The sequence below is a fragment of the Dermacentor silvarum genome, chromosome 3, assembly GCF_013339745.2.
Source record: "Dermacentor silvarum isolate Dsil-2018 chromosome 3, BIME_Dsil_1.4, whole genome shotgun sequence".
NCBI classification, from domain to species: domain Eukaryota; kingdom Metazoa; phylum Arthropoda; class Arachnida; order Ixodida; family Ixodidae; genus Dermacentor; species Dermacentor silvarum.
In genome coordinates, this window is record NC_051156.1 from 174,287,024 (window position 1) to 174,311,363 (window position 24,340).

The following is a 24,340-nucleotide window of genomic DNA, read 5'->3' on the forward strand; positions in this document are numbered from 1 at the left end:
AATATGCAAGAAGTAGAAAGCGTGGGAAATGTGGAGAAACAAACTTTAGGGGAACGCTGTCGCGTTTGGAGGAATCATGAAAGCTGCCACAGCGGCAACGTCATTTCGAGACTCGAAACCAGCGTCTCCCCTCCAAAGCTATCTAATTATCAACTTCCGTACTCTATACTCGCCATATGGCAGTAAAAGACTGGCGTCACCCGCGGAGAAGCAGGTAGTTAGGGGTACGCAGGTGCTGGTTTGCAAACGAACTGCTGCATGTATATTCAGCCGCAATCAACCCGGCGAAAGGTTTACTGGCAGGCTAAACATGAACTAGGGTGCAGAGCTATCTCCGGATGGCCGATCCTCGAGTGCACGGCAGAATGATTTGCCGCTGAACAAAGTTTGTCGACAGTATACGACAAACAACAGAAATCGCGCGCACGCTATCTTTCGCCAGACGGTGCTCCATCCCTTGGGAAACAAGGGTTTGTTAGTGGTGAGACGAGGGGAACAATATGTTAGCATATATACAGTGCCTTCCAGCTCTCTGGAGAAAAGATCACACCATCAATTTTGTCATATTATGCATGCCCTTAAGCAGGGTTCACTATTACAGGCCATGTAGATTGTTTGCGAGATTAACTGCTTCTATGCCGGGAGATATAGTTCACTAACCGCGCACAAACGTGCCCTTGGCGTAGAGGTTACAGCACTCAGTGCTTGCCAGAACGGTTGCAATCACGTGGATGCTTGACTACAGACGGCTTGATAGCCGGATACCGGAGCGAAAATTTGTTGATAGATGCTGCTGGGTCACCTTCTATTTTTTTTTTCTTCCGTCCCGCTTGCTTCGCGCATCTATCTTTTTTTATTATCGACCAGCATCCTCACACTGTCTTTTTCGTAACATTATACTTATTATTGGTAAAATAATTACACTCACGTCGATTCAACGCGGTAATATCGGTCGACGTGCAAGGTGATTAGGTTACGGTTGACGGAACCCTTACGCAAGCTGACCCAGTTGCTAAAATTCCTTTGAGTTCAAGTGCAGTGAATATACTACATGCAACAAACGGCGCGCAGACCAGGTTTTTAAAAAGGGGAACGAAACATTTAATTATTGGTTGGCACCGACGCATCTTATCTAAATGAGACAACACAAAAACAGCTTTAGAATTAACTACAGAAGCGTACGCATATGATAAGCTTGCACTGTTTATGATGAAGCAATAAATCTGTGAAGGTTAATAAGGACTTCACGTACGACTGTCAGAACTCAAGCCAGAACGTAGAACAGCTTGGGACTTACTCTGAACCTTATTTCTTAGCTTCAAGATATAAACTTCAACGACTCGTCTAAATGGCAAGCTGGCAGCAAGAAACGGTCACTGGCACTTAACTTTACGAGGTCGTCAAGTACAGACTACCATAGTGTCACTCGGTTATAAAAATGAGGACGCTTAAGCTTCGCCTTTAAGTGTGGAATTCGATAGCGTTATCGGGCCCCGTTCGCATCGCATTTTTCATTATGAGTAGGCTTCACTGCAACGTGTAAAGCGGGAAAGCCAGTTTACAAAGACCAAGCTTACACCAATCCCGTTAAAATCGGCTTCACTTTCAAACACAAGTGCATTGCTGGGAAGGCATTTTAGGGGTAATATAAAATATCAAGGCCGCAGGACTTTCTTTTTATTTTATGAATTGTTAGCTGTTGCCCCGAGGCGCGCGCTTGTCCGAAACGCATTAGGCAGGCTAAGTCCTAGTTTGACCTTAGGTGAGCTCGAAAGTCAGATTTACGGAACCAGGCGTTTTTTGGGGGGTTTGTACCTGGAGTAGTAGGGCTATCGCTCTAAAACCACCCATCCGTGGGAGATAGACAGCAGACCGCTGCGCTATATGCCTTGCCCAGTGCTCTGAGCCCGTTCCTGTTCCCGCTAACTGAGTGTCTAGCTGCATAATCAAATCTCAAAGTAATTTGATATGCATTACCAGCCGATACAAAACGACGATAAGCATTGTCCCGTTCCAGTGCTGTACCGGCTTCTCCAAAATAAATTTTCTCAGGCGTCAAGAAAAAGCTTGCTTCAACGCAATGGCGCCGACAATGTTCTGGACATGCCCATACAGTGTCCAGTCGGAGCCAAGCGAAATGATCAGTCACCGTGAAGACTGCGCTCATATCACGACTCTCTCTCCCGTCTCGTCTTCTTGTTCTCGACAGGACTTCTATCAAATTCGTGACATAATCATTCATTACTCATTAGCACCAAATACAGGCTGAAACGCGGCGGGTGCGCGCGCATGCGTGCAGAAGGCGAACGTGACCATCGTGGACCACCACTCGGCGTCGGACCAGTTCATGAAGCACATGGAGAATGAAAACCGGCTGCGTGGAGGCTGCCCCGGAGACTGGGTGTGGATCGTGCCACCGCTCAGCGGAAGCCTCACGCCCGTGTTTCACCAGGAGATGCTTTACTACCACCTCAAGCCGAACTACGAGTACCAGGTATGATTTTCATTCTTTCTTGTTTGCTTTTGAAGACAAGGCTTTCTTTGGCGAGTTCAGGTCGAATTAGAGTTCGTGGGATCTGTGTATCTAGCCACTTTTGTCGCGCGAATAAGATGATTTGAGGCCTTCTAGTGCGCGTAGGAGAACGACAAAGGCGTCAAAACTAAGCTTGGAACGAAAGATACGCACCAAGTTATCGTAGAGCTATGTACAGAGTAGTAATAATGTGTAATTACTGAAAAAAAAAAGACCGAAAGGAAGCCCAGAAGGTCAAACTGCGCGCGCTTGGAACCGGAACCGGTAGTGTGGCGTTGCTCAACAAAAAATGGCGGCCAATCCCTGAGATAGTGCATGGTTTCTGTGTATAAAGTGTGCTTAAATAGGGTAAGGAGGCGTAGGTGAACTTAAGGCGACTCAACAGCGGCTGACATCGAAGAAAGAGAAGGTCTTCTGGGGGAACATCTCTTCCCTCTCAAATAACAAACATGAAAAAAAGAAAAAAAAATACATGTAACAACAATCCACATGGTATACTAATGCGGTCCGGAAGACCCTATCTTTCTTCGATGTCAACCTCTGTTGACTCACTTCTTTTCTTTTTCTTTTTTTTTTTCATTCTACATTCCAACATGGAATCTCGCAAATGATTTTTCCCTCGCCCTTGCTCAAATAATCAGTGCCAAAACCATTTAGACTGGCCATAAATATAAACTTGGACATCATGAAAGCGGCCTTGTATAATTAACGTTAATTAACGTTGTTTTTCCGTTGTTCATCTGCAGTCATTGGTTGCGTATACTGCGCACTTCGCCGGAGCACAAGTGTAGAAGTAGTCCGAAAATGGCGTGCGCTATCGCAAGTGCTGATTGCGGTCACTAAAGGGGCTTGTCTGGAATGTCCGGGAGATAGATAAAGTGTGTGTTCCTTTGACTGTGGAGGACAATCCGGGGCCCACTGTTTTCAACGTGTATAAGCATCCTTGTTTTCCAAGTGGCCGATGCTGCCTTCAAAAGCATTTTCGCTAACTTCAACAAACTTTGCGTGTAGCTGCATGCATAAACTCAGGGCACGCAAAAATATTTCCGGGATTGTTGTGTATTATTATCCTTCTGTTGTTTTTCTTTATTACCCCGCGCCCAATCTTAGAGTCATAAGAACCACTAACAGAGAATTCTCTGGTGTGTATGCATTATTTCTTTGCCTGCTCGCCTTCCTAGAACACCAGCGGCGCAACGTTTTTCGGAGCATATATATCTCGAACACGTTCTATCGGGTCGTCATCTCAGCTCGCAACTTTGGTGCAACGTATTATTAGCGCGAATAGAAATTATAATGCTCACGGCATCCGAAGTGAGATGCATGCGTGGCGTGACGGCCTAAGGGTTTGTACCCGTAGATGGCTGCCTTCATTATCTTCTATAAGCCTTTGTTCGACAACATCATAAGCGTGCTACAAACTATACCTCCCGACAAAAATTGTTCTCCCTCTGCCGCGTGATTAAGCGCAAGGCGAACGTCGTAAATCCCCACCTAATGACCGCCGCGGAGCTGCAGCCTATTCTCGATGGTAAATGTTCGCATAAAAGCTTTCTGCGAAAAGCTACCGACGCCTGAAACCTCTTTCGTGAAAATTACATTGCTCGCTAAAATTATTCAGGCTTAACCCACGTAATGGGGCGACTTCGGTTTAGTTTTAGTGGGAAGCGTGGTATAATCGCTGAGATCACGCATATGCATGCGAGAATTTTCAAGGAAACGGAATCGTACTCGTTCTTTTCCTTTTTTTTTTCTTTCAAGACCAAACAAACATGACTTCGCAGTTCGTCACGTCACGAGGTATACGTTTGAAGGAAAACATGCCTGTGCGCACAACTTAAAAAAAAAATGTTGAGCAGAGAACTTCTCCAAAGGGCATTAGAACTTCTAGAAGTTGTCGCCATCAATCAATAGTAAAAAAGAACAAAAAAAAACATTGTCTGCGCATATGCAGTGGTTTATGCTTAAATTCAGACGGGTCAGCTTGTTCGCTTGTCTTTTTTTTTTCGTTTTCCAACAGAGACCGTACAATTTTAACACGAAGCGCTAAGAAAACTCAGCCGGCCCTGCGTTGAACGAAGACACGCTCGAACACATCCACAGCTTCCCGAACTGGGGAAGAAAACTTCGCCCGGTCTACGACGTCTACCTCTAAAAACAAGCCCACCACACAGATGGAAGAAGTCGCCCGGTCGACAGGCGTCCAACGCCCCCAAAGACGACAAAGTGTTCGAAACAGGACGCTCGCGCATTGAAATGGAACGTGTTCTCATGTAAGAACCTCGCGAGAGAGAAAAAAAACGTATTGCTTCGAAGGGAACACGGCTATACCCTCGCATTTCGAACACACAACCCGCATCTGGTTGGTTGTCGGGCGGTTGCATCGTGGCGCGTGGCCTATAGGGAAACACGACGATTCCCGCACGTTCACGCTTAGCACACCCCGTTTCCCCCGCTTCCTCTGTGGTAATGAGGAAACTTCTTGAATGACCAAGGAGGGTCGGCAGAGGAAAGGGCACTTTTGGGGAGTTCAGGGGTTGACACGCGCGCAGGGGATTTATGGAACGGGGGCGAGGCATTCCTTCTTTGGACGCACTTTGCCCTCGCGCCGTCGACTACGGAGGTTTCTCAGACCATTTGCATTTGGTAATTTGATTTGCTCCGCGATGCGGGCGTGTCGACACGCGGCGACGCGCGTGACAGGCCACGACAGCGCGTGTGTTTCAGTAATGATACGCCCGAGGAAGAAAAAAAAAAGAAAAGTGGTAGCTGGTAGTGAGCGTTCGAGGTCGGTTCGCGGAACGCCGGCTCGATTTGTCGAGACTCTCCTGGTTCGGTAATAAAGCGCGGAACGTTTGAAAAGGATCGAGTATCCTCGTTTATGAGACATCTATTGAGGCTGAATGCGGGGGGACCTCTTTGCGGTAAGCCTACGCTCCTGCAGGGCGTAGAACCTCGTTCTCTCTATAGACATAGCGCGTTCGTCCCGAAACCCGGTGACCGGGCAATTTGCGAGGCGTTAGACGTTAATCACTGCCAAATTAATCTCGACGCGTTTGCATGCGGAGCGAACTGCGCTCCGCCGATTAGCGGATTAGATCGTTCTCGCCGCCGGATGATCGATACCTGTAAGCGCGCAATCGTGGTCAGCGCAGGTGCCGCAAGACTTTTCCCAAGATATCTCGTATGCAGCCCGGCACGTTCGTATAACGATAGGCAGCAATGTGGCTACGGGAAGTGGTCTGAGCGTTCACAGTGTGTCCCATAATTGTTCTCGTTTTTTACTGTTTTTTTTTACATTATAACAACTTCGTTCTGTTGATCATCATCGTAGGAAGCGTGTATTTTGCAACAGGTATAGGTCAGCATTATTTCAGAGGGGAGTTTGGTTCACTCAAATGCAAACAATGAAATGAGTGAGCACTATCTACTGATCTTAGCACTTAAGACATGTTCCCATAATTTATTTTCTCTATTCGACATGCAGATCAAGCATTACTGCGCAGAATAATTTGGAACTTTCACAATGCGGTCATCCAATCACGTTCAACTGATGGGTTTTTACGTACCAGAGCTGAACAACATGAGGGATTTGATGAACGCAGCGGCGCAGAGTTAGGGGTTAAACTTTAGTATGAGGAGGAGTTCAACACGCGCCCAAAGGGCAGTATACACTCTCGTGTTTCAGAACCACGGCGCATGACTCCAAGTGAAAGGCACCAGCATTTTTGTCAGCAGTTCTTGCTACAAGCGTCTACGTTCATTCTGAATAGAGAAAGAGAGTCCACAAGCGACAGACATTCTTAGTGAAAGAATTGTACAACGACGACTACATAGCGATTGTAGGTGTGTAATCTTTTAGTGGCGTTAACGAACAACCGAAGGCTGATGCGATGCTAAGTGCCTAGACAGCTGGTACAATAGTCGAGAGAAATAGCTCTAATTTTTTTCCCCCACACGGTTCTTAAAAAATGACACGTAAACATTCACCACACTTAAAATTCAATCTCTTAAATTGAAAGCTCCCCAATCTAATTCGTCTCAAATTCAATTCCTTGTTTTCTTTTACTCCTTGCACTGGAATTCGGAAAAAAATGCGCCTTAAATGAAGAATTCGCAGCGATGCATGTAGTCATTAGATTAAGAAACATCGCACAAAAATGGGCTGTCCTCGAATGATGACCTTTCACAAGCAATGCATAGTTATGTACACGCAATTTTCTTCAAACTAACCAGCTCATAGATGCCTATTAACCAAAATTCGGCATGCATACGGCAACCCTGAGTCAAGTACACTGCACGAGAGAACTCACTTTTCGACGCCACACCTCAAGCACATATATTCGTCTACCTATGTACGAACTTCGTCTCCTCCTCAAGCACACTACGTAATAACTCCGCGACCACACTACTTCGAGTCCTTCTCCATTAGTACGATAGCATTCATTGCATAATGCACTTTATGGGCCGACGAGCGATTGGGCGGAAGGCACTGTTTTGCTTCTTGAGGACGACGGGCTTGTGTGAACGTCTGTGACTAATATTGCAATGACTATTATACCACACGCGTCATCGAACTCACCGCTAATTTACTTCTTTCCTTCCCCCCTCTCTCTCCCTGTCATCTTTGTGTTCCCCTTTCCCATTCCCCTGGTGTAGGGTAGCCAACCGGGCGTTATTCTGGTTAACCTCCCTGCCTTCTGCTTTTCTCTTTCCTCCATTGCATAATCCAACCACATGCCTGAACCTGACTGGCTGTCTAGCATTTTTAGGTACCTCTCGACACTATAATTACGGTGCAAAGTCTCAATTCCTCGAGAGTGTCACAGATAATTAATTACATCGTCTTTTGTACGGCCGGGTAAAAACACGAATCCAAGTGCAGCACTGCCTCAGACTAAAAAAGGAGAATCGTCAGGTCAACGAAAACGTAGGTAGTGGTCACGTGGTATATCACAAACAACCCAAGAGCCTGCCAGTCAGCAAAGTGCGGTGCTTTGAAGGCTGTAAAATGGCTGTGACAGTGGAAGCTGCCAAACCGCAGGGGGACATGCTCTGCCCTCTTGTCCCGTCAACTCCTAGATGGACTCCGTTTCTGGCAGCACGGCCACAGGGCTGCGTGATTACGCGTCAGTTGTATGTCTAACATAGCACTGCTATACAAAAACCCGTAGTGACACAACCTTCGTAGTAGTTGAGATGGCTCTGACAACAGTAGAGACTGAAGTGTGAGAAAGGCGTCGTGTTTTGGATTAACGGAAACCCATATCCGAATATACAGGGATGTCCCAACTAACGTTAGCCTCAATTTAAAAAAAATTGAAAAAAAAAACTTGGTGCGAAACACAATTTCAAGACCTACGGTTCGTGTTTTTGTCACCATTTTTTTTTAACAGCTTGGCTAACGTTAGCTGAGACACCTGGTATGACGTAGCCATTGCTGCAAAGTTTCTTCATTTTCGCTGCTGATATTCTGGCGATTCCCGGCCACTCATTGCTCGTATTTTTCTCGCAGATGCCTGCCTGGAAGACGCACGTGTGGCAGAAGAAGGCGGACGACCAGCGACGGCATTCCAGGAAGTTCCGCTTCAAGGACATTGCCAGGCATGCTCCAACTTGCTCAACTGTCGTTTTACGTGGTTGTGTTTAACTCATGCTCGGGGAAGGAAAGCGTGGCTTTAAAAATAATTTCGAGCTGTTGTCACAGCGTAAGGTGACAATTCGTTCGTTACGACGTCTCGCAGATTCGTCGTCATTTCAATAGAGCAACAAAGGCGACAATAACTTAGCCCACTCAACCTAATTAATTTGTTTACGCCTCGCAAAAAGTATTCTCAGTTATTCCGTGAAATTTGGTTGCAACGCAGAAGTGATGTATATAGGATGTCCGTACATATTCATTCCGCGGGGTCATTGTTTTCGACTGAGTAATATTTGAACTCGGGACTTACGAAACCTAACAACGCGAAATAATCAAAAGACTAACGTTGACTTGTACATTTTTGTGTGTGTAACCAACAATTTTTCTATAATGCGACAGAATTACAACAAAAAAAGCGTAGTTTACTGTTTCTCACGTTTTTGTCGTGCCGTATCTGGCAAAGCTTGTCCCCAAACCTTTCCTTATGCACCATTAATCTTCTATGACAGTCTCATACTTCTTAGTTGGTCGACAGTAATGACGTCGATCAACTAATGACACAGTGGTCATTTGTAGATGCCCTAATTTTAGTGTGGCCCTCCCCACGTTTCGTAATATCTGTCTCTACAAAACGAGTCTCAGCCAGATCACAAACCGCATTCACATGCACGTTACTTATAATGAAACAACATTTCCGTGAACTACGTGCATATATATATATATATATATATATATATATATATATATATATATATATTATTCCGCGGTGGTAGCCGAGTGACTATGACGTTGCGCTGCTGAGATCGAGGTTGCGGGTTTGATCGGAGCCACGGCGACCGCGTTTTTATGGTGGCAAAATCCAAAAAGGCTTGTGTACTTTCATTTAGATGCACGTTAAAGAACCCAGATGGTCAAAATAATCCGCAGTGCCCCCACTATGGTGCGCCTCATAATCAGATCATGGTTATCGCACGTTAAACCCCAGGTTGTTGTTCCTTTTTTTATGTTATGTACATGTATAGCCACATTTCTATTTAGGTTTGCTGTGTTCAGCGTCATGGAAAAATGAAGGGTGGGAACCTCGTCATGCTGATAATATAGCAGATTTTTGTTTCTCTCCTAAAAATTTTGTTGTGTATAACCATATTGAATAAAATTTAATTATCGCTAACGTTGAAAGCAAGCATGCAGTTGATGGTTAGGCATCAAATTCGTACACGAGAAAACTGAAGGAAATAATCTTATCATCGGTTGTCAACACCATTGATCAAGGGCTCACTGTTATCGATAATTCGACCCGCAGCGCCGTGAAGTTCACCTCAGCCATGTACGGCAAAGCCCTGGCAAAGCGCGTCAAGGCGAAGATCCTGTACGCCACCGAGACGGGAAAGTCCGAGACCTACGCCCGTGTGCTATGCGACATCTTCCTGCACGCGTTCAACGCGTCGGTAAGACCCCTCAAAAAACCTATATGTGGCTGCTTGTTTGTGCGTAGCTTGATTTTCGTTGTTGAGTGTCATGAAACGACTTCTATGCGACCTTGAGAATGTAATACGAGTAACGGCTACGACCCGTCGTTAAAACATCCTTTAGCTCTGAGTTACTTTGCTTAGAGGGAGCAGGGCGACTAAAAGACTTGAAGGGCGAAAACGTTTCAACATTCCCACAGTGTTGCGGAGAAGTTGCGTCGCCAGTAAAAGCCATCAAATGATTAGAAATACCATGTTGTGAGCTTCCTAACAGAGCTTCCTAACGGTTATTGTTGAGTCGAGCGAAATCGTGTAAACATTTTAGCACATTTGTGAGGTGGGCACTAGCAGCTAATTCGGCTGCTTTTTTATCAGAGCCAATGCGGCAGGGAATAAAAAAGAATTGGATTTCTGATTGTGTCCAGAAATTCAAATCAACTTACCCGAAATCATTTTGATATATCTCATGTAACTGGGACGATGATCGAGCATCTGCCCAGTTCATGACTTCATATACAGCTTTCCATACGAAGAAGCTTTCAGTCCTTCATAATTCCGAGTGATTTGGTAATCTCACTAACATCGCGGCGTTTCGCGTAGATTCCTTGCACTGCTCTTCCTTAATGGTTTCAGAAGTGCTAAACATTTTGCCTTTATAATAGTGTGCTTCTTTGCGTCTTCTTCCAGGTCGAGTGCATGGAAGACTACGATTTCGTCAACCTGGAATTCGAGCCCTGCTGCTTGTCATTTCCAGCACTTTTGGCAATGGCGAACCGCCCGAGAACGGAGAGGTATGTCCCGCGCCTGGCCCTTATGGGCAGACATCCGCGTTGCCATGCCCAGTTCTACGGAGCCTGTGAAAGACTCGGCACATTTCGAAAGTTGACCATTCACTTACAGCGCGAAAATATACAATGCGTGAGCGTGGACAGGAACCCCACGCAAGAATCGCATGAGACTACTTTGTGCTTCCTTCCTCCCCCATATCTTGAAGTTTCAGCGTTTGCCAGAAATAAGCGCAGTAAGCAGCCGCAGCGCCGCCAACGGCAACAAGGGGCCCCTACGTATCATTACCTATTGATGGCACCAAAACTCTACAAGGCTTTTCACCGCGTCACTTTTTTCTGCATCTCTTTCATCTTTATATTTCCCTCCACTGAGCGAGGATAGCCAAGCAGACGCTTTTCTGATTAACATCCCTGCCTTCAGAAGTGTTTCGACGGGGGCCATAGTTGGTATGGCATGACCTTATGGCGTGAAATGCTCTGCTTAAAACTGGCACGCGCAGGGACACTGACACGCAAGTGCGAAACGGATACAGACCTTGCGCTCCATCTGTGTCAATGTCTGTATGCGTTTCGTGTTTGCTGTTTGCATATCAGCGTAACTTACACGATAAAGTCATCCTTGCCTTCTCTCTTTCTTCCATCTTCCTGTCCTACCGCGCTATTTGCAATTCCGCTTGGGAAAGTGGAAGCAGGCACTGCCCCGTCCAATTTTTGCAGTTGTGTGGAGGTTACCGAACATCTCTTCTGTCACCACCTGGCTTTTGGCTATGAAGGACATTCTCTGCGTGCTAAGCTCAAAATTCATTGGACGACAAACGACCTACAGAAAAGAACCTACTGGTGCCTTGGATTCGAGTGTTACTCTCATAGAAAGCTACAAGAGCCCTTCTATGTTCCTTAAGGATCACCGAAAAGTGGGACCACATTCAAAAAGCACAGTTACCGCTATTGTGCGTGCATCACCCTCTGACATTTCCGCTTCTAATTTTTGCTCTGTCCTCTTAGCCTCTCTGCCTTGTAATGTATGAAACCAGGAGGAATCCTGTAAGTTTTTCCCCCTGTGTTTCCTCTTCATTCTTTCTTTATTTTTCTGTCACGCCGTTGGCCATCGTAGCACGGTGGAATGGCACAATGCTTCCGGTAAACATGGCGTTTGCGTCAGGTGACTTATTTGTCAACACGTATTATTTTTATATTTATCTCCTTTCAATCAAGACTTCGACTTTTGCATATACCCAAAAGTATTCGTGGTACCCTTTGAGTCATGCTTTGCGAGTAGGAAGTCCTTGAACTGCGAATCTCGCGGACATTAGCCGCATTTCATGAGTTGGGTAACGATACACTTCCTATAGTACTCCGTTCATATATCCACCCTCGCCACAACTTGCTTCTTTTTTTAAATGTGTAAGTAATTTTATGCCCACCCAACGAGGAAACCCGTCCATCCGTCCCTCTGCCAAGTAAAACGATCGCTTTCAAGGTAGGGCCTACAGCAGTGAGCGAATTCACCTTCGTGATGTCTTTCGCTTCAACGCTAACTAAGATGCGTCCTCATCGCAGATCACTTTCAAGATAGGGCCTGCGCGTCTCGCTTCAACGCGAACTAAGCGGCGAGAACACAGCGCACACGAAGCTATCAGAGCTCGCCGCACTCTGTATCCATCGCAGGTCGCTTTCAAGATAGGGCCCCTCGCGGCCGCGCCATACGAATGAGGATTCGCTCCCCTGGTGTAATTTGCGGGTAACCTAAGCACTTTCTTTTGATCAAATTGCTCATGCCACTATATCTCTGTAACCGTAAGAAATGGTCTGCTCTTTCAGTTTATAGACCCCTTTCACCAAACTAACCGTCCGTAAACCACCCACTCCGTATACGTTCGGCAAATATGAGAAAACAGTCGCCGTGTTTGCTTACTAGTTCATATTTAGCAGCGCAGAAAGAAGCTCACAAAGCCTCCGATCGTAATTTCTTAGAACAATGATCCCCTTTGAAATCATCTGTCCGTTTAGCCGAGGAGCATTGCCTCGCGTTTGCCCGTAAAGCTCCCGCCCGTCTCACTGTTTGTTTTGGCTCCGCTCCCGCCGACGCAAGCAACGCCGAGAGTGAAGGAACAGCGACAAAAGATAGCCACGGGAGGAGGATTTCCTGAATGAACGCGGCTATATATACGACGGGCCGTTGTCTCTCGGTATCTCTTTCTGGGATGGACGGACGACGTCGCAGCGGGAGCAAGGAACGACCCCCATAAAAACGGCACGCCCACTCCTGTCCCCGTCGGCTCGCACAACAACGCACTGCTAGAAAAGAAAGAGTTTCTGAAAATGCGCAGAACCAAACAGTAGTGATAAAACAGGTAAAGGTCAAGGGAAAAAAAAAACAAGAAACAACAGGCGAGTGAGTGCAGGAGGGCACGAGGAGTACGCGCGACGCGCCACGCAACAGAAAATCGACAGCGTCACTTACATCTGTCCCCGTACTACGATACTACGACCATACAACTGAGCTCGGCACGCGACTTTATCGATGAGCCATTCGTTCATGAGGTGGGCGGGAGGGGGCGTGTTGTACGTATCGCGGGCGTTCTTCTTTTACCTACCCCTCTGATAAACGCGCCGGCCGCCGCCATCCTTCGCCGTCGCCTTGCCTCCGAGCCATGATGCGAACAGAAACAAGCGGCGAGCAATAAAAGTCGTTAACGATCAGTCACGTGATCGAAAGCGCGGTGCAGCCGCCGCTGCCAGAGACGGGGCAGCGAAGACGGCGGCGCCGTTCTTCTTGACAATGGCCTCTCTGACCTTCCCTCTCTTTCGCTCTCTCTCCCGTTCCCCACACCTCCCGCGTCTTCAACGCAACAGTATTGCCCTTTATAGTATCGTTTGTTTCTCTTTTTTTTTTTTTTTTTGCTCTTTATCGTCAAAGTGTCCCTCGGGCACTGCAGGGCGCGATCTTCAGTGTCTCTTGTGAGGCTTTGTGCAGATTAGTATCAATTTCTTTTCCTTTCATTGTTTGTCTTTTGTATGCTGCTCGTAAGACTGCCATGGTACCCTGCTGTACTATATATTTTCGAGGACCGTTCGTACAGACAATAAATGCAAACGTTTTTGTCGGTTACGTTTTTATTCTTTGTCTTCTTCTTCTCGTTATTTCCTCGTGCCCCTCTCCCCTCTCATGTGAACAGGTCTTCGCTCGAAACCTACAAGTCATGAAGAGCTGCAGCCCCTTCGGACCGGAGGGTACGACTCCGAGGTTTGTACTACCAATGTCATGGCATCATTCGCTCTTCTTCTTCTTCTTCTACTACTTCTTCTATATACTCGTTTCTCTCGCTTCTCTATATAGTGTCTCCTATTCTCTATTTCCGGTTCCTTCTTGAGTTCTTCGGAACGGAACAGCCGGCTTTTCTATTTGTTTTTTCGATGGCTCTTGCTTGATGCTTATTTGACTCTCAAGCAAAAAAAAAAAAAAGGAAAATGCAGTTGACTTCTGCAATGTAATTCATACCGAAGCACTCTGTCTAGACTTCATCAATGCTTTAAGAAGCAGCATGTAAAAAATTAAGCAAATATGAATACCACTCGGATACCCTTGCGCAATCCCAGAAGTACGATTTATTACTTGCTCTTTTCTCGTAACTCATTGATATCGTTTCTTTTTTTTTTCTTCGTGCAATGCTGCGTGTGGCTTGAGCTTGAGCGATTAATATCGTGGGACGTCGCTGGCTGTTCTCTCCTTCTGGGAGTTTATTAGCATTTTTCGACGATTTGCATGAAGAATGTGGGTCTATAAACTACTGTGCGCCTGCGTGGCAATATTAGCTCACAAATTTTTCAGGGCGATGTTTGAGAGTAGCAAGAGGCCGTTATAAGATGACGTTGCCCCCGTGGGACCATATATTACCAACACTCGCGCCTTTTTTCTTTATTTTTTTATGTATAAGCTTTTCTGAGCGCGTCTATTCTGCCACTACGAAACATCACGTCTTGCACTGCTTCGAGGATTGTCTAGACGGCGCTTGCAAACTTACTTGCAACTAACTGTTCATAATGTACTAAAATTGGTTCAGATACAGTTCGGGCACCTTCAAACAGACTCAGCGGTAACGCCAACCTTTTCGGTAATTCAGAAATTTGTCAACCTGGAAACTGCATTCGACTGTATATATGATTCCGGGAAATTGTTACGTGCTTGTTAAAGCAGGATATTTTCACAATCAGGGCAAAATATTAACAGCTGCCAAATGTTACGTTGTAAGACCTTCGTAGTGCCTCTAACTACTTCTTAGGTAATCCAGGCGGTGGCCTAAATACCTTGCATAAAAATACTGCCAGCTGTGTCTCAACTAATGTCATCCGGATTCAGCAGTGTTCAAATGACGCAAATAGAAAATAAAAGACGGCAAACTAAAATGACAGTGAAATCGAAATACTAGAGCCAAAGACAGCAGTAAACTAAACGCCTCTTTTTGAAGCGTTCGAGGCTTCGTCATAGTTTTTATTCAGACGTCAACCTGTGAGCGCGATTACGCAACTGTCATCGTAGCACATTGGTTTGGCGCCGTCGTAGATGAGCACAAAGACTTCAGCGTTTCGATTATCGACTTGCGACTCGTTAACTTGCCAAAAAAACCCAAATTTTCTACTTTTCATGTCACGAATACGACACGATTGTCAACGTGTCCTTTAGGGGACTGTCACGTCACACAGTTATCCGAAATTGTGCTCAATCAACTCTTTTTTCTTGTCGTAGAACCTACCACACCGCGCCACCAGTAGTTAGGAAACATGCGCCGGTCATTCACTAACGAACGCCGATGACTGCATAATCCAACTGTTGGAGAACCTGTTCTGCGCGTATTTAAGTCGGCTGCCTGCTTTCGCTGTGAAGAGCGTATTAGGAACTTGAGCGCGCGAACCAAACCTATATCATAAAAGCAGCTGAGGATGGTCGCGCACATTCCTGCGAAGTTTTCTCAGCATAACACTTCACGCTAACCCCATGCTTTATACTAGCTCTACTAGCGCGTAAGTATGCGCGGCTTGAAGTGAAGAAGAAAGGCTTTAACGAAATATTTGTGGAGCAAAGTAAGTAACAGGAAACGCAAGAGGTACATGATACCCTATCCCTCTTGTGTTTCCGGTCACCTACTTTGCGCCACACATCTTTCGTTAAAGCTATGCACAAACTTGCCCAACATTATACTCTATTAAAGAAAGGATTTAGTCTTCACTGATTCTTATGTCCGTTATACGTGCACTAATCGATCGCAAAAAAAAATGCACGGAAGTTTTACTTGCAATTCTGGATTTCTTAATGATTACTAAAACACTAAGGTTCAAAGTACAGTGCTCCCAGTATCCGATGTACATTCCTGTTCCAGTCATCGTGGTACCCATGTCAAGCGTCTCACAATATGATGTGGATTTACAGAGTTCTACTCTGTGAACAATGTAGAAATTGTAGAATTTATTTCGGCTTCATTGATCGCTAGCTCAATTACGTAAACGCACTCCTATATGCCATTTGTTAGCCGGCAAGGAATTACGTTCGAAGCTTAGTTGATTTCAGCGGATGGCACTGACGACGCCTGAACGACTGACAGCGCCTGTCGATTTCTAAAATGCGCGTGTTGAACAGATGGGGCTCACGCCGAATTTAGGGCAATGGCCGGCTACATTTCTCCCTGCTAACCACCGCGTCGCAACGTTTTGCAGTTTCACATGATTTTCCAGCTTTCAGCTAGTGTTGCCCGAAATCGTAGTCGAAAAAGATTTAAATATATTGTATATGCCAGTATGAAATACATATAATTTGTACTCTACACCATCATGTATCCGCGACACATGGTACCAATAGTATGCGCTCATGACATCAAGCTAGAATGATGTTATGTAGCTTGCTCACTTCCAAATTTATGGCAGTGAACTTTCGGGAGCATCGACGTGCGGCACAGACAGCCATGATGACATTTAGCGTGTATGATAGTTACCGCTTCTAAAACAGCCTGAAACCAGGAGTAAGGCCAAAATGAATAGGCAATGCCTGTCGAATACTACGTGTTTCCAAATTTTGTAGGGAATTATTTTCCGTTTACTTTATTCTTTTCTTGCTACCCGGGGTACACGTGGGGGCAATTCCAGCGGTAACGACGGCTCGGCGACGTACAAGTCGATGAGGAAAGGCGATAAGAATGGATAAAAGAAATCCTTACAGAATCTGGGCCTATGTTTATCTAATCTGTATCAACCTGTCAGACTCACTTTCTGCCTTCTTAAAAGCACGTTCGAGCGCATGTTTTCGCTGCAATACATGGCGCACGAAACCAGCACGCAATGTTATACCACGCATGCTGCCTGCGTCTTCCTTCGTGCATGTCATTTTCGTCTCCTCCATCTCTTCTTGCGCATGCGCGCATTCCGCCAAGCACTGCACGTGATGCCCGCTCCGATCGTTCACTTACCTCTAGATTAAGCTACTTTATTATTATTATTTTTGTAACTTCTTAGCCGAGTGTGTCGTTTTCTTTTGTAGTTGACCTTGATGGTGTCTGTTTTGTTTCAGATCTTACGTTAGGTAAGGACCGACGTCTTTGATTTCCTGTACGTCCTCTCCTCCTTCTTCTTCCTTTTCTCTCTTTCACACACACTCTCTCTCTCTCTCACTGTGATTCGTGATGTGTTTGTGGTGCACCGTTTGTATTTTCACTCACCGACTCCTTCACTCACTCATTCACTCTCAGTAGACCATAGTCACCCTTCTCCTTGTGTGTGTATAGTGTATATAGAGCACGAGTAACCACACTCATGTATGCGCTTGGCAGACGTGCACCGCACAGGTCTTTCACTTACCGCGTAACATCGAGAGTACGCCCTGAACCAATACCCGCTGACCGCCATTTGCGGCAAGAACGCAGGTAAATGGGAACGGGCGCCTACTTGGACTTACGCGGTATCGAAGTTCTGGAGTGCACAGCTGTCGCGCATCAGTAGTCTTAGCACTGTAGAAGTTAACCGATGAGTCTTCTTATCAGTGCTGATCAGTTTTTGTCACTGACGTCAGATGCCATTCATGTGGTTTCTCCGCTAAATGCTTGGCGCAATGTATTGACGACTCCACTATAGTACGGAGGAAACAACGCCATTCGACTAATGCCAGTGGCAACTAATACCGGTGTCGCACGTACACTTCTAATTGCGATCGGGGCCGATCGATCCGGATTGAGCTTGATTCGGATCGAGCGTTGTTGCTACACGGACATTTGCAATCGCGATCTTACGGGATCTGGATCCGGACGATCGCGATCCGTGAATCGCGATCAGTCCTCTTGATCGCGATCGCCGACTGAAGTCTGTGCCCTCTAGTGCAGTATTCTGAAAACGCTAAAAGCAAAACGTGAAGGCAGCTCAATAAAAAAACGTTTAACAACTTTTTTTATCAGTAATAGTAAGTTGTAAAATTGAAATATCGTCGAAATTTAACCATATTTTTCAAATATGAATTTGTAGTCAAGGCATTATGCAGGTATTAAAGTTGCCGACTATCAGCAGACGATAATCAGTCGATCCGGATCATTCGTCCGTGTAGCAGCGACCAGTGTTGATCGTAATCAGGAGATCCGATCCAGATCGGCCCTGATGGCGATCAGTAGTGCACGTGTGACGCCGTATAACTGATCGGAACGCGATAAGAAGCCTGCAAGTTTCCATGTGTAGGATGTACTGAGACTTATAAAACGCCAGCATATGTTCTCGTTGCGGGAATGGCGGTAGAAATGCAGCACTCAAGTTGTGAAAGCAACGAACACATGTAGCCGAATTGACAGTCGGCTGAGTGGCCTTTCTCGAGATCCGTGACGCTCGCCAAAGAAAGCCTATGACGAAATCGAGTTCTCCTTCGCGACGTTTCGAACACGGTTACTCTGCGACTCCCACCAATTGCTGCAACTAAAATCGAAGTAAACGAAACTATTGACAGAGTCGTTCTGTGTCGTTTCGCACTGTCGATAGTTTCAATATGGATTACCAACATGCCCAACGTACCGTCCTTTTTGAAGTAAATGAGACACAAAATTTTGAATGGCCGTTTGTGGCGGAGACTCTACGTTGCGCCCTTATCAAATATTTCACGCGCAACTTCTACTGCTTGCCCATTTCTAGTATATTTCTTTTCGGCTACCCTGACGCTTAATTATCCATGCAGAAAAAGACCTAAAATTTTAGAATACTTACGATGGGGGGAAATGTGTATCACAGCTTGAGTGATGCGATTACACACAACGTTTGCGGAGGAACGTGAGGTTAGCTCATCGCAGCGTTTAGGGCAGCATGCATCTTCACATGCATGTGAACTAATGGCGCCTCGATCAATGCCTTCTGTAGTGGTGCACTTGCTGCACGTCTCGTATTTCTCCGCCACATCGAAACATTCCCGCAACGAGGCTGCTATACCCGTCTCCCAAATCCTCGCTTCGCAGTAAGTTTGGGTGCATTTTACTAGTATTTATGTATTCATGTGTTTAAGGTGATATTGGTGCCTTCGTATTTTTCTTGGTGCCTGTAGGTCCTGTAGGTCCTTCTATTCCTGTTCTCTGAGACGATCACTGGGCCGGTATTGTGTAGCGATGCGTGATGCTTTATTCTATACTAGTCCTATCATCCACCGCTCACGGCCGGCTGACCCCGTCGATAACGTGAGCGGACCGTCGCTCTTACCACTGACCGAGCGCGAAAAGAGCGAAAAGGCATCGCTACAAAATACCGGCCCTGCGCTCGAAAATACGTTTTTTTTTATTACCATTATTTTTCGTTTATTTTTTTATTTTTAGAGACAAAAAGAAAGTTTTCTTGTGAGCATGAGCCATAGAGTCCTTTCTTGGCAGGGCGCGATCACCGCACGCGTTATTATTATTATTATATTATTATTATTATTATTATTATTATTATTATTATTATTATTATTATTATTATTATTATTATTATTATTATTATTATTATTATTATTACGTGCCTGCCACACTGCATATAGTATCGTGCAATTAATTTTGCTTTCTTTTTCTTTGATAATTTAAGGTAATGCTATTAGGCCTTATTTTTTAAATATTTTTGCTCTAACCAAAGTTAGTATTAAACTATCCATTGATGCATTCGTTTGAGGGAAACGGTTGTAATACATGACATATAGTCATGATATTTTCCGATCTTATTCAATTCGTAGTGTCATTGCCAAGACCAGCATAGGGCGCTCGGAAGTTGTTTGAATTATCCTTAGCAAGCCTTAAGCTTTATGCCTATCGCAAACTAATCTGTGCAGAAATGGCTGATTGATTGATTGATTAATTGATTGATTGATTGATTGAATGATTGATTGATTGATTGATTGATTGATTGATTGATTGATTGATTGATTGATTGATTGATGGAGCGCTGATTGTGCTTGTAATATGTGCCCTTTGTCATGTGCACTATGTTTTTGTGCTCACTCGGAACATGTGCACCCCTGTTATCATGTCACTCACCGTTATATGTTTGTATTATACACAATGTATTGAATCTGCTTAAGTCGGCAGAACAGGTTTCTGCAGCTTGCTGATACAAAAATATAATTTTTTTTATGGAACACTTTCCGTAAAGGTTAGTTGATGTGGCCTGGACGATGCTAGGGAAATTAGCGTGGTTCCGTAGTGCAATTTTGAACATTATTCTGCACTCATAGTGACTGTCTTCTGGTGCTAAACTCATAAGTATACACCTTGCAGTGGCCAATACCGTTCATTTAGGCCTGCTCATACTACCCTACGGAAAAAAAGAAACCTATTCCCTATAACTCCCCTATCCAATAACATCGTATGACATGGGAAAAACAGATTTTTTAATCGGATTCTATATGTTTCCTATCGCATTATTAGACATGAGAGTTATGCCATGCCTACGGTTTTCTTTCATTCTTTTTTTTTTTTTTCAATAGGGGTATATCGAGTAAAGATGAAAGCGCACTTGTCAAAGGCAATTTAAACATAAAGAAAACTGGGTGCGTTGTCGCACAGTTAAAATAAGCATTACGTCCAAATAATCTCCCACATACAGTATATACAGGCTCATTTCCCGCTTTCTTTCCTTGTATCAAATTTCGTGAGCACACCATACCCTTATTTTCGCTTTTCTATAGTGAGTTACAACCAGGAGACACTGAGTTGTTTGCCCTAAGCTTTATATACCGGTTAGATACACGTACAACACGATGTGAATTTGCTCCCCACTGGAAAGTTAAATGGTGAGCATAGTCAATACGACAGTCCATCAGATGAGAACCAGAATGTCGCGTTACTGACTGCTAACGCTGTTGTTAATTATTAAGTTCCCTCTTAAAGGGCCACATCGTAGGCTTCACTTCTGTCTGCGGGCTGCTGGTGAGGTCGCTGGTCGTTATGTACCCTGTACATCAGAAGGAACCGTTATTGCTGCCAGGCTGTTAACCCCAGTTTCTTGATTATTTAGGTGATCAGTGCGTTAAAGGACTAGTCAGTGGTCGACTTAGCAGTGGATGAAAGTTCATCACCCTGTATTTATTCGATGAAGGTGCTCGTTGTGCACGGCGAACCGATGTAGGTCGTCTGTCAGACAGTTGCAACTTGCAGGCATATTTCAGCAAGATGCAACTGTCTCATAGATGAATATTTCCGAAAGGTGTGACTATCTTATACGCCGCCAGAATGTCGAATTTGGAGTTCGCTCTCGAACGCTTCAATAATCGTAACATGAATTAGACAAAAGGGTGTTGTGTTCTATAGCGCATTGCATTCATATAAACGAAGAGGAAATGCGGTAAAATATTGATAGGAATTGGTCACTTTAGAGAATTGATGTCTGAAAACCAGCTACTCGTAAATCCCCCTGCGCACATAGCGTCAAGGAAGCTTGTTAGACAGCCGGCGTGCTCCACGGAGCCCATTACTTTACGCTAAAGCGTGTTAACTTCATATACATGCGTTCAAAAACTAACGCCGACCAGAGAGCGCAGGCGCTTACCGCATTCGTTCTTTCGTCACTATTTGATTTCACAATGGAAACGTCCGGCCACTATAGCTTGATTTCACGTCTTCGACCTTGTAGGCCTCGTACTGTGTGGGAGGCACTGTTCGCAAGCCAACCTTTTTCCAAAACTAGTCTCCTTCACCAGTTTAGTCATTCCTCTTTCCATTTCTTTGGTTACAGCGTACTATAAGTTTAAGACTGTCTCGTAAACTGCATGGCTACATGCTGTAAACTGCGCCACCGCTGACAACAAATGACAACGCGTTTGTAAGCGATAGTGCATAGCACTGTGACGTGATGTGCTGTAGAATGCGATGCGGTAGCGTGTCGCGGTCGCCTGCAAGCTGCTAACATTTTCCTCGAAAAGCCTGTCTTTCCCGCAAAAAGATGCTCCAAGGAGCGTTATGTTTTTTTATGTCTTTTTCTGGTATAATAAAAGAAAGATATATTGGCTGACAATTACGGTGCCAGCTATTCATGTCGCATGATTCATTAACATGATGGTAAAGTTACACATTTACACACAGTTTGTGTGGATCAACGAGTAGCATTATTTGCGCACTTGTACCCAGTTTGTGTGGAGGAGTGATTGGAACAACAGTTACCGGCGAACCGACAATATTGTAATGTAACAGTAGAAACAACAAAGTGAGATTACGAAAAAGTTCGCGAAACAACAATACTAGCAAAAACGAGGATATCACATAACATACAAGGTAACAGTACAAATAAATAAGGAGCACTTTTGTGATAAAAAAGTTATACTTTTGCATGGCTCCTGTTACTACGTCGCTCTGGTGAAGTGTGATCACCTTGTGGCTTCCGCCTCACATGCGCTGCTAACGATTCCTGTGGAAAAAAAAGCATCGTGAAAGTTAGGACATGGACAGAGAGTGAACGACACAAGCGCTGACTATCAATGTTGTCAATGTATTTATTGAATGAGGACCTTAGACTGCTGCTGGAAGCAAGACACATCTCCCATTTGGGTGGCGCAGGTGTAGCCAGGCTTCTGCCGCCCTACATGATGGCGAATTGTCCCTTATTGACAGTGTTTTGCGATAGCGTTGTATAACGAGGGATCTTTTGGGGGACGACACGTGGGTTATTTTTCTGAACATTAGCTTTCGCCGACGCCCCCCATGGTCACATATCTCCTGGATGTTTTTTTTTTTTATGCCTTTGCATTTTTTTTATAAATCAGTTGATTGTCAGCGCATGTGTCTTTTAGTCTTTTCATATGTCTGTGCATTAATTTTGGCGCTGCTTTTCGCTCCATAAATTCAAACCAACTCACTCAGCTGTCAGTGAAAATAACGATTGGAATAGTGGTGTCTAAACATGGTGGCCGTGACGTGTTTCCGGCTACTGCAATCGCTTCCCCGCGCGTGCAGCCAGAAAAAGCGTAGCCTTCGAGATCCGTTTTTGTTACTCGAGGCGAGCCGTGGATTTGGACATCACGTTATGAGGGTTGCGTTGAGATCCCGAGGAGCAGCATTGGAAGGCGGGAGGCAGAAAATGAAAGAGAGAGAGAGACGGCAGGTGTGAAGCGGCGCTAGCTGACTTGTGCTGCCAACCCAGGACGACGTCAATGTCCTTCGTGCGGAAAAAACAGCGTCAATGCCTCCGAGAATGACGTCGGTTCTCCGCCGCCACCCCACGAGGCGTCGGACCTTGGACCCCTCAGCAATGTCAGGTGAGTTTCACTCTGTCCAACTTCTTCTGTGCATGCCAATGTTGAGAATTAACATTAAAATTCTCCCGTGGGACGTTCCCGAGGTGCCCACAGCGCATACAATGGTTGCTGTAAGGTTGGAAGACAAGCACTGTGCTGTTATATTCCATTAAATTTTATAAAAATAAACGAACTGCACCGTGCTGAGGAGCTCTAAGCAGCAAAGGGGCCATGACGTCGTGGTATATTGACTTGATAAAATGCGAATCAAACAGCCTGGGTTTGGTGAGAAACCGCAAGGTATTTGTATTCTTCTTGACGAAGAGCACTTATGGAATAAGGTTTGCAAAAGAATCCTTGAGCAAGTTAAATAAAGCACGCAATCTGTGGGACATCAACATACAGCCATATCATGTCGCATGCAGTAGGATTATACGTTTCAGCCAAGCTAGCAGCTGTGCCCCTGTAGTTGCATTGTATTGATGCCCATGTTGAAAGGCAAACCTGCAACAGAGTTAACAAACATCGCTGTCGATAGAAGTGGTGAACGTACAACGTTGTAATTGACTGTGACGAAAGGCAGCAATTTACATGATAAAGCTTTCATATGGGAGATTTTCGGTCTCTCATGATACATAAAAAAATCAGTAATACTATATCGCGATTATTTCTTTTCTCTATATTTATTCCGTGAGTTGGTAACACAAAATATAACGGGACGCCATGACTTTATAGTGTTTCTACACGTTTTTATCATGCTTATACAATTCAGAAAGCGGCTTGATCTGCCTTATTGCAACAATGCGTTGTGAATTATGTAACGTGATCAAATTGGGTTTGAGACGGACGGCGCTAATGCAACCTTGCTGAGAAGTCGCTACAAAGAGTCTTTGATGGCACTGAAATTGTTTTGCTGTAGTGGTTGCTGTGAATAGGCGATAGCAGATATAAAAGGTACGCTGATAAGAATTTCTGAACGAGGATACAAAAGTATCTACATTGCAATATTATTTCGCCCAGTGAGCATAAGGCCAATTCACTGTTTTTATTATTTTGTTTTCAATAGCGCAACAATAGCGATTGCGTACGCCTAGCTGTCACGTCAAGAGTAACGCTTAGGTAGTATTACAGAAAAGTTTGAAACATTCATTCGTTTATAGAGAGGAGCAAAGGGGAGTCAGGAACGTTAATCAGTTGCACCTGGTG

At 44.9% G+C, this 24,340-nt stretch overlaps 1 protein-coding gene and 1 long non-coding RNA gene across 5 annotated transcripts in view; both read left to right on the forward strand.

Moving 5' to 3' along the window:
• The window catches only part of LOC125944084 (uncharacterized), a 465,938-nt gene that overhangs the window by 377,700 nt on the left and 63,898 nt on the right, over positions 1-24,340 (forward strand). The gene's annotated exons all lie outside the window — the stretch shown is intronic.
• LOC119446119 (nitric oxide synthase-like protein) overlaps positions 1-24,340 on the forward strand; it is a 407,352-nt gene that overhangs the window by 319,114 nt on the left and 63,898 nt on the right. For 3 of the 4 annotated variants that reach the window (XM_049663915.1, XM_049663917.1, XM_049663918.1), the window contains exons 10-12: positions 2,300-2,494; positions 8,049-8,137; positions 9,478-9,622. In XM_049663915.1, the coding sequence (XP_049519872.1) occupies positions 2,300-2,494; positions 8,049-8,137; positions 9,478-9,622 (429 nt within the window). The remainder of the gene's footprint in view (positions 1-2,299; positions 2,495-8,048; positions 8,138-9,477; positions 9,623-24,340) is intronic. The other variant, XM_049663916.1, reaches the window with a different exon arrangement.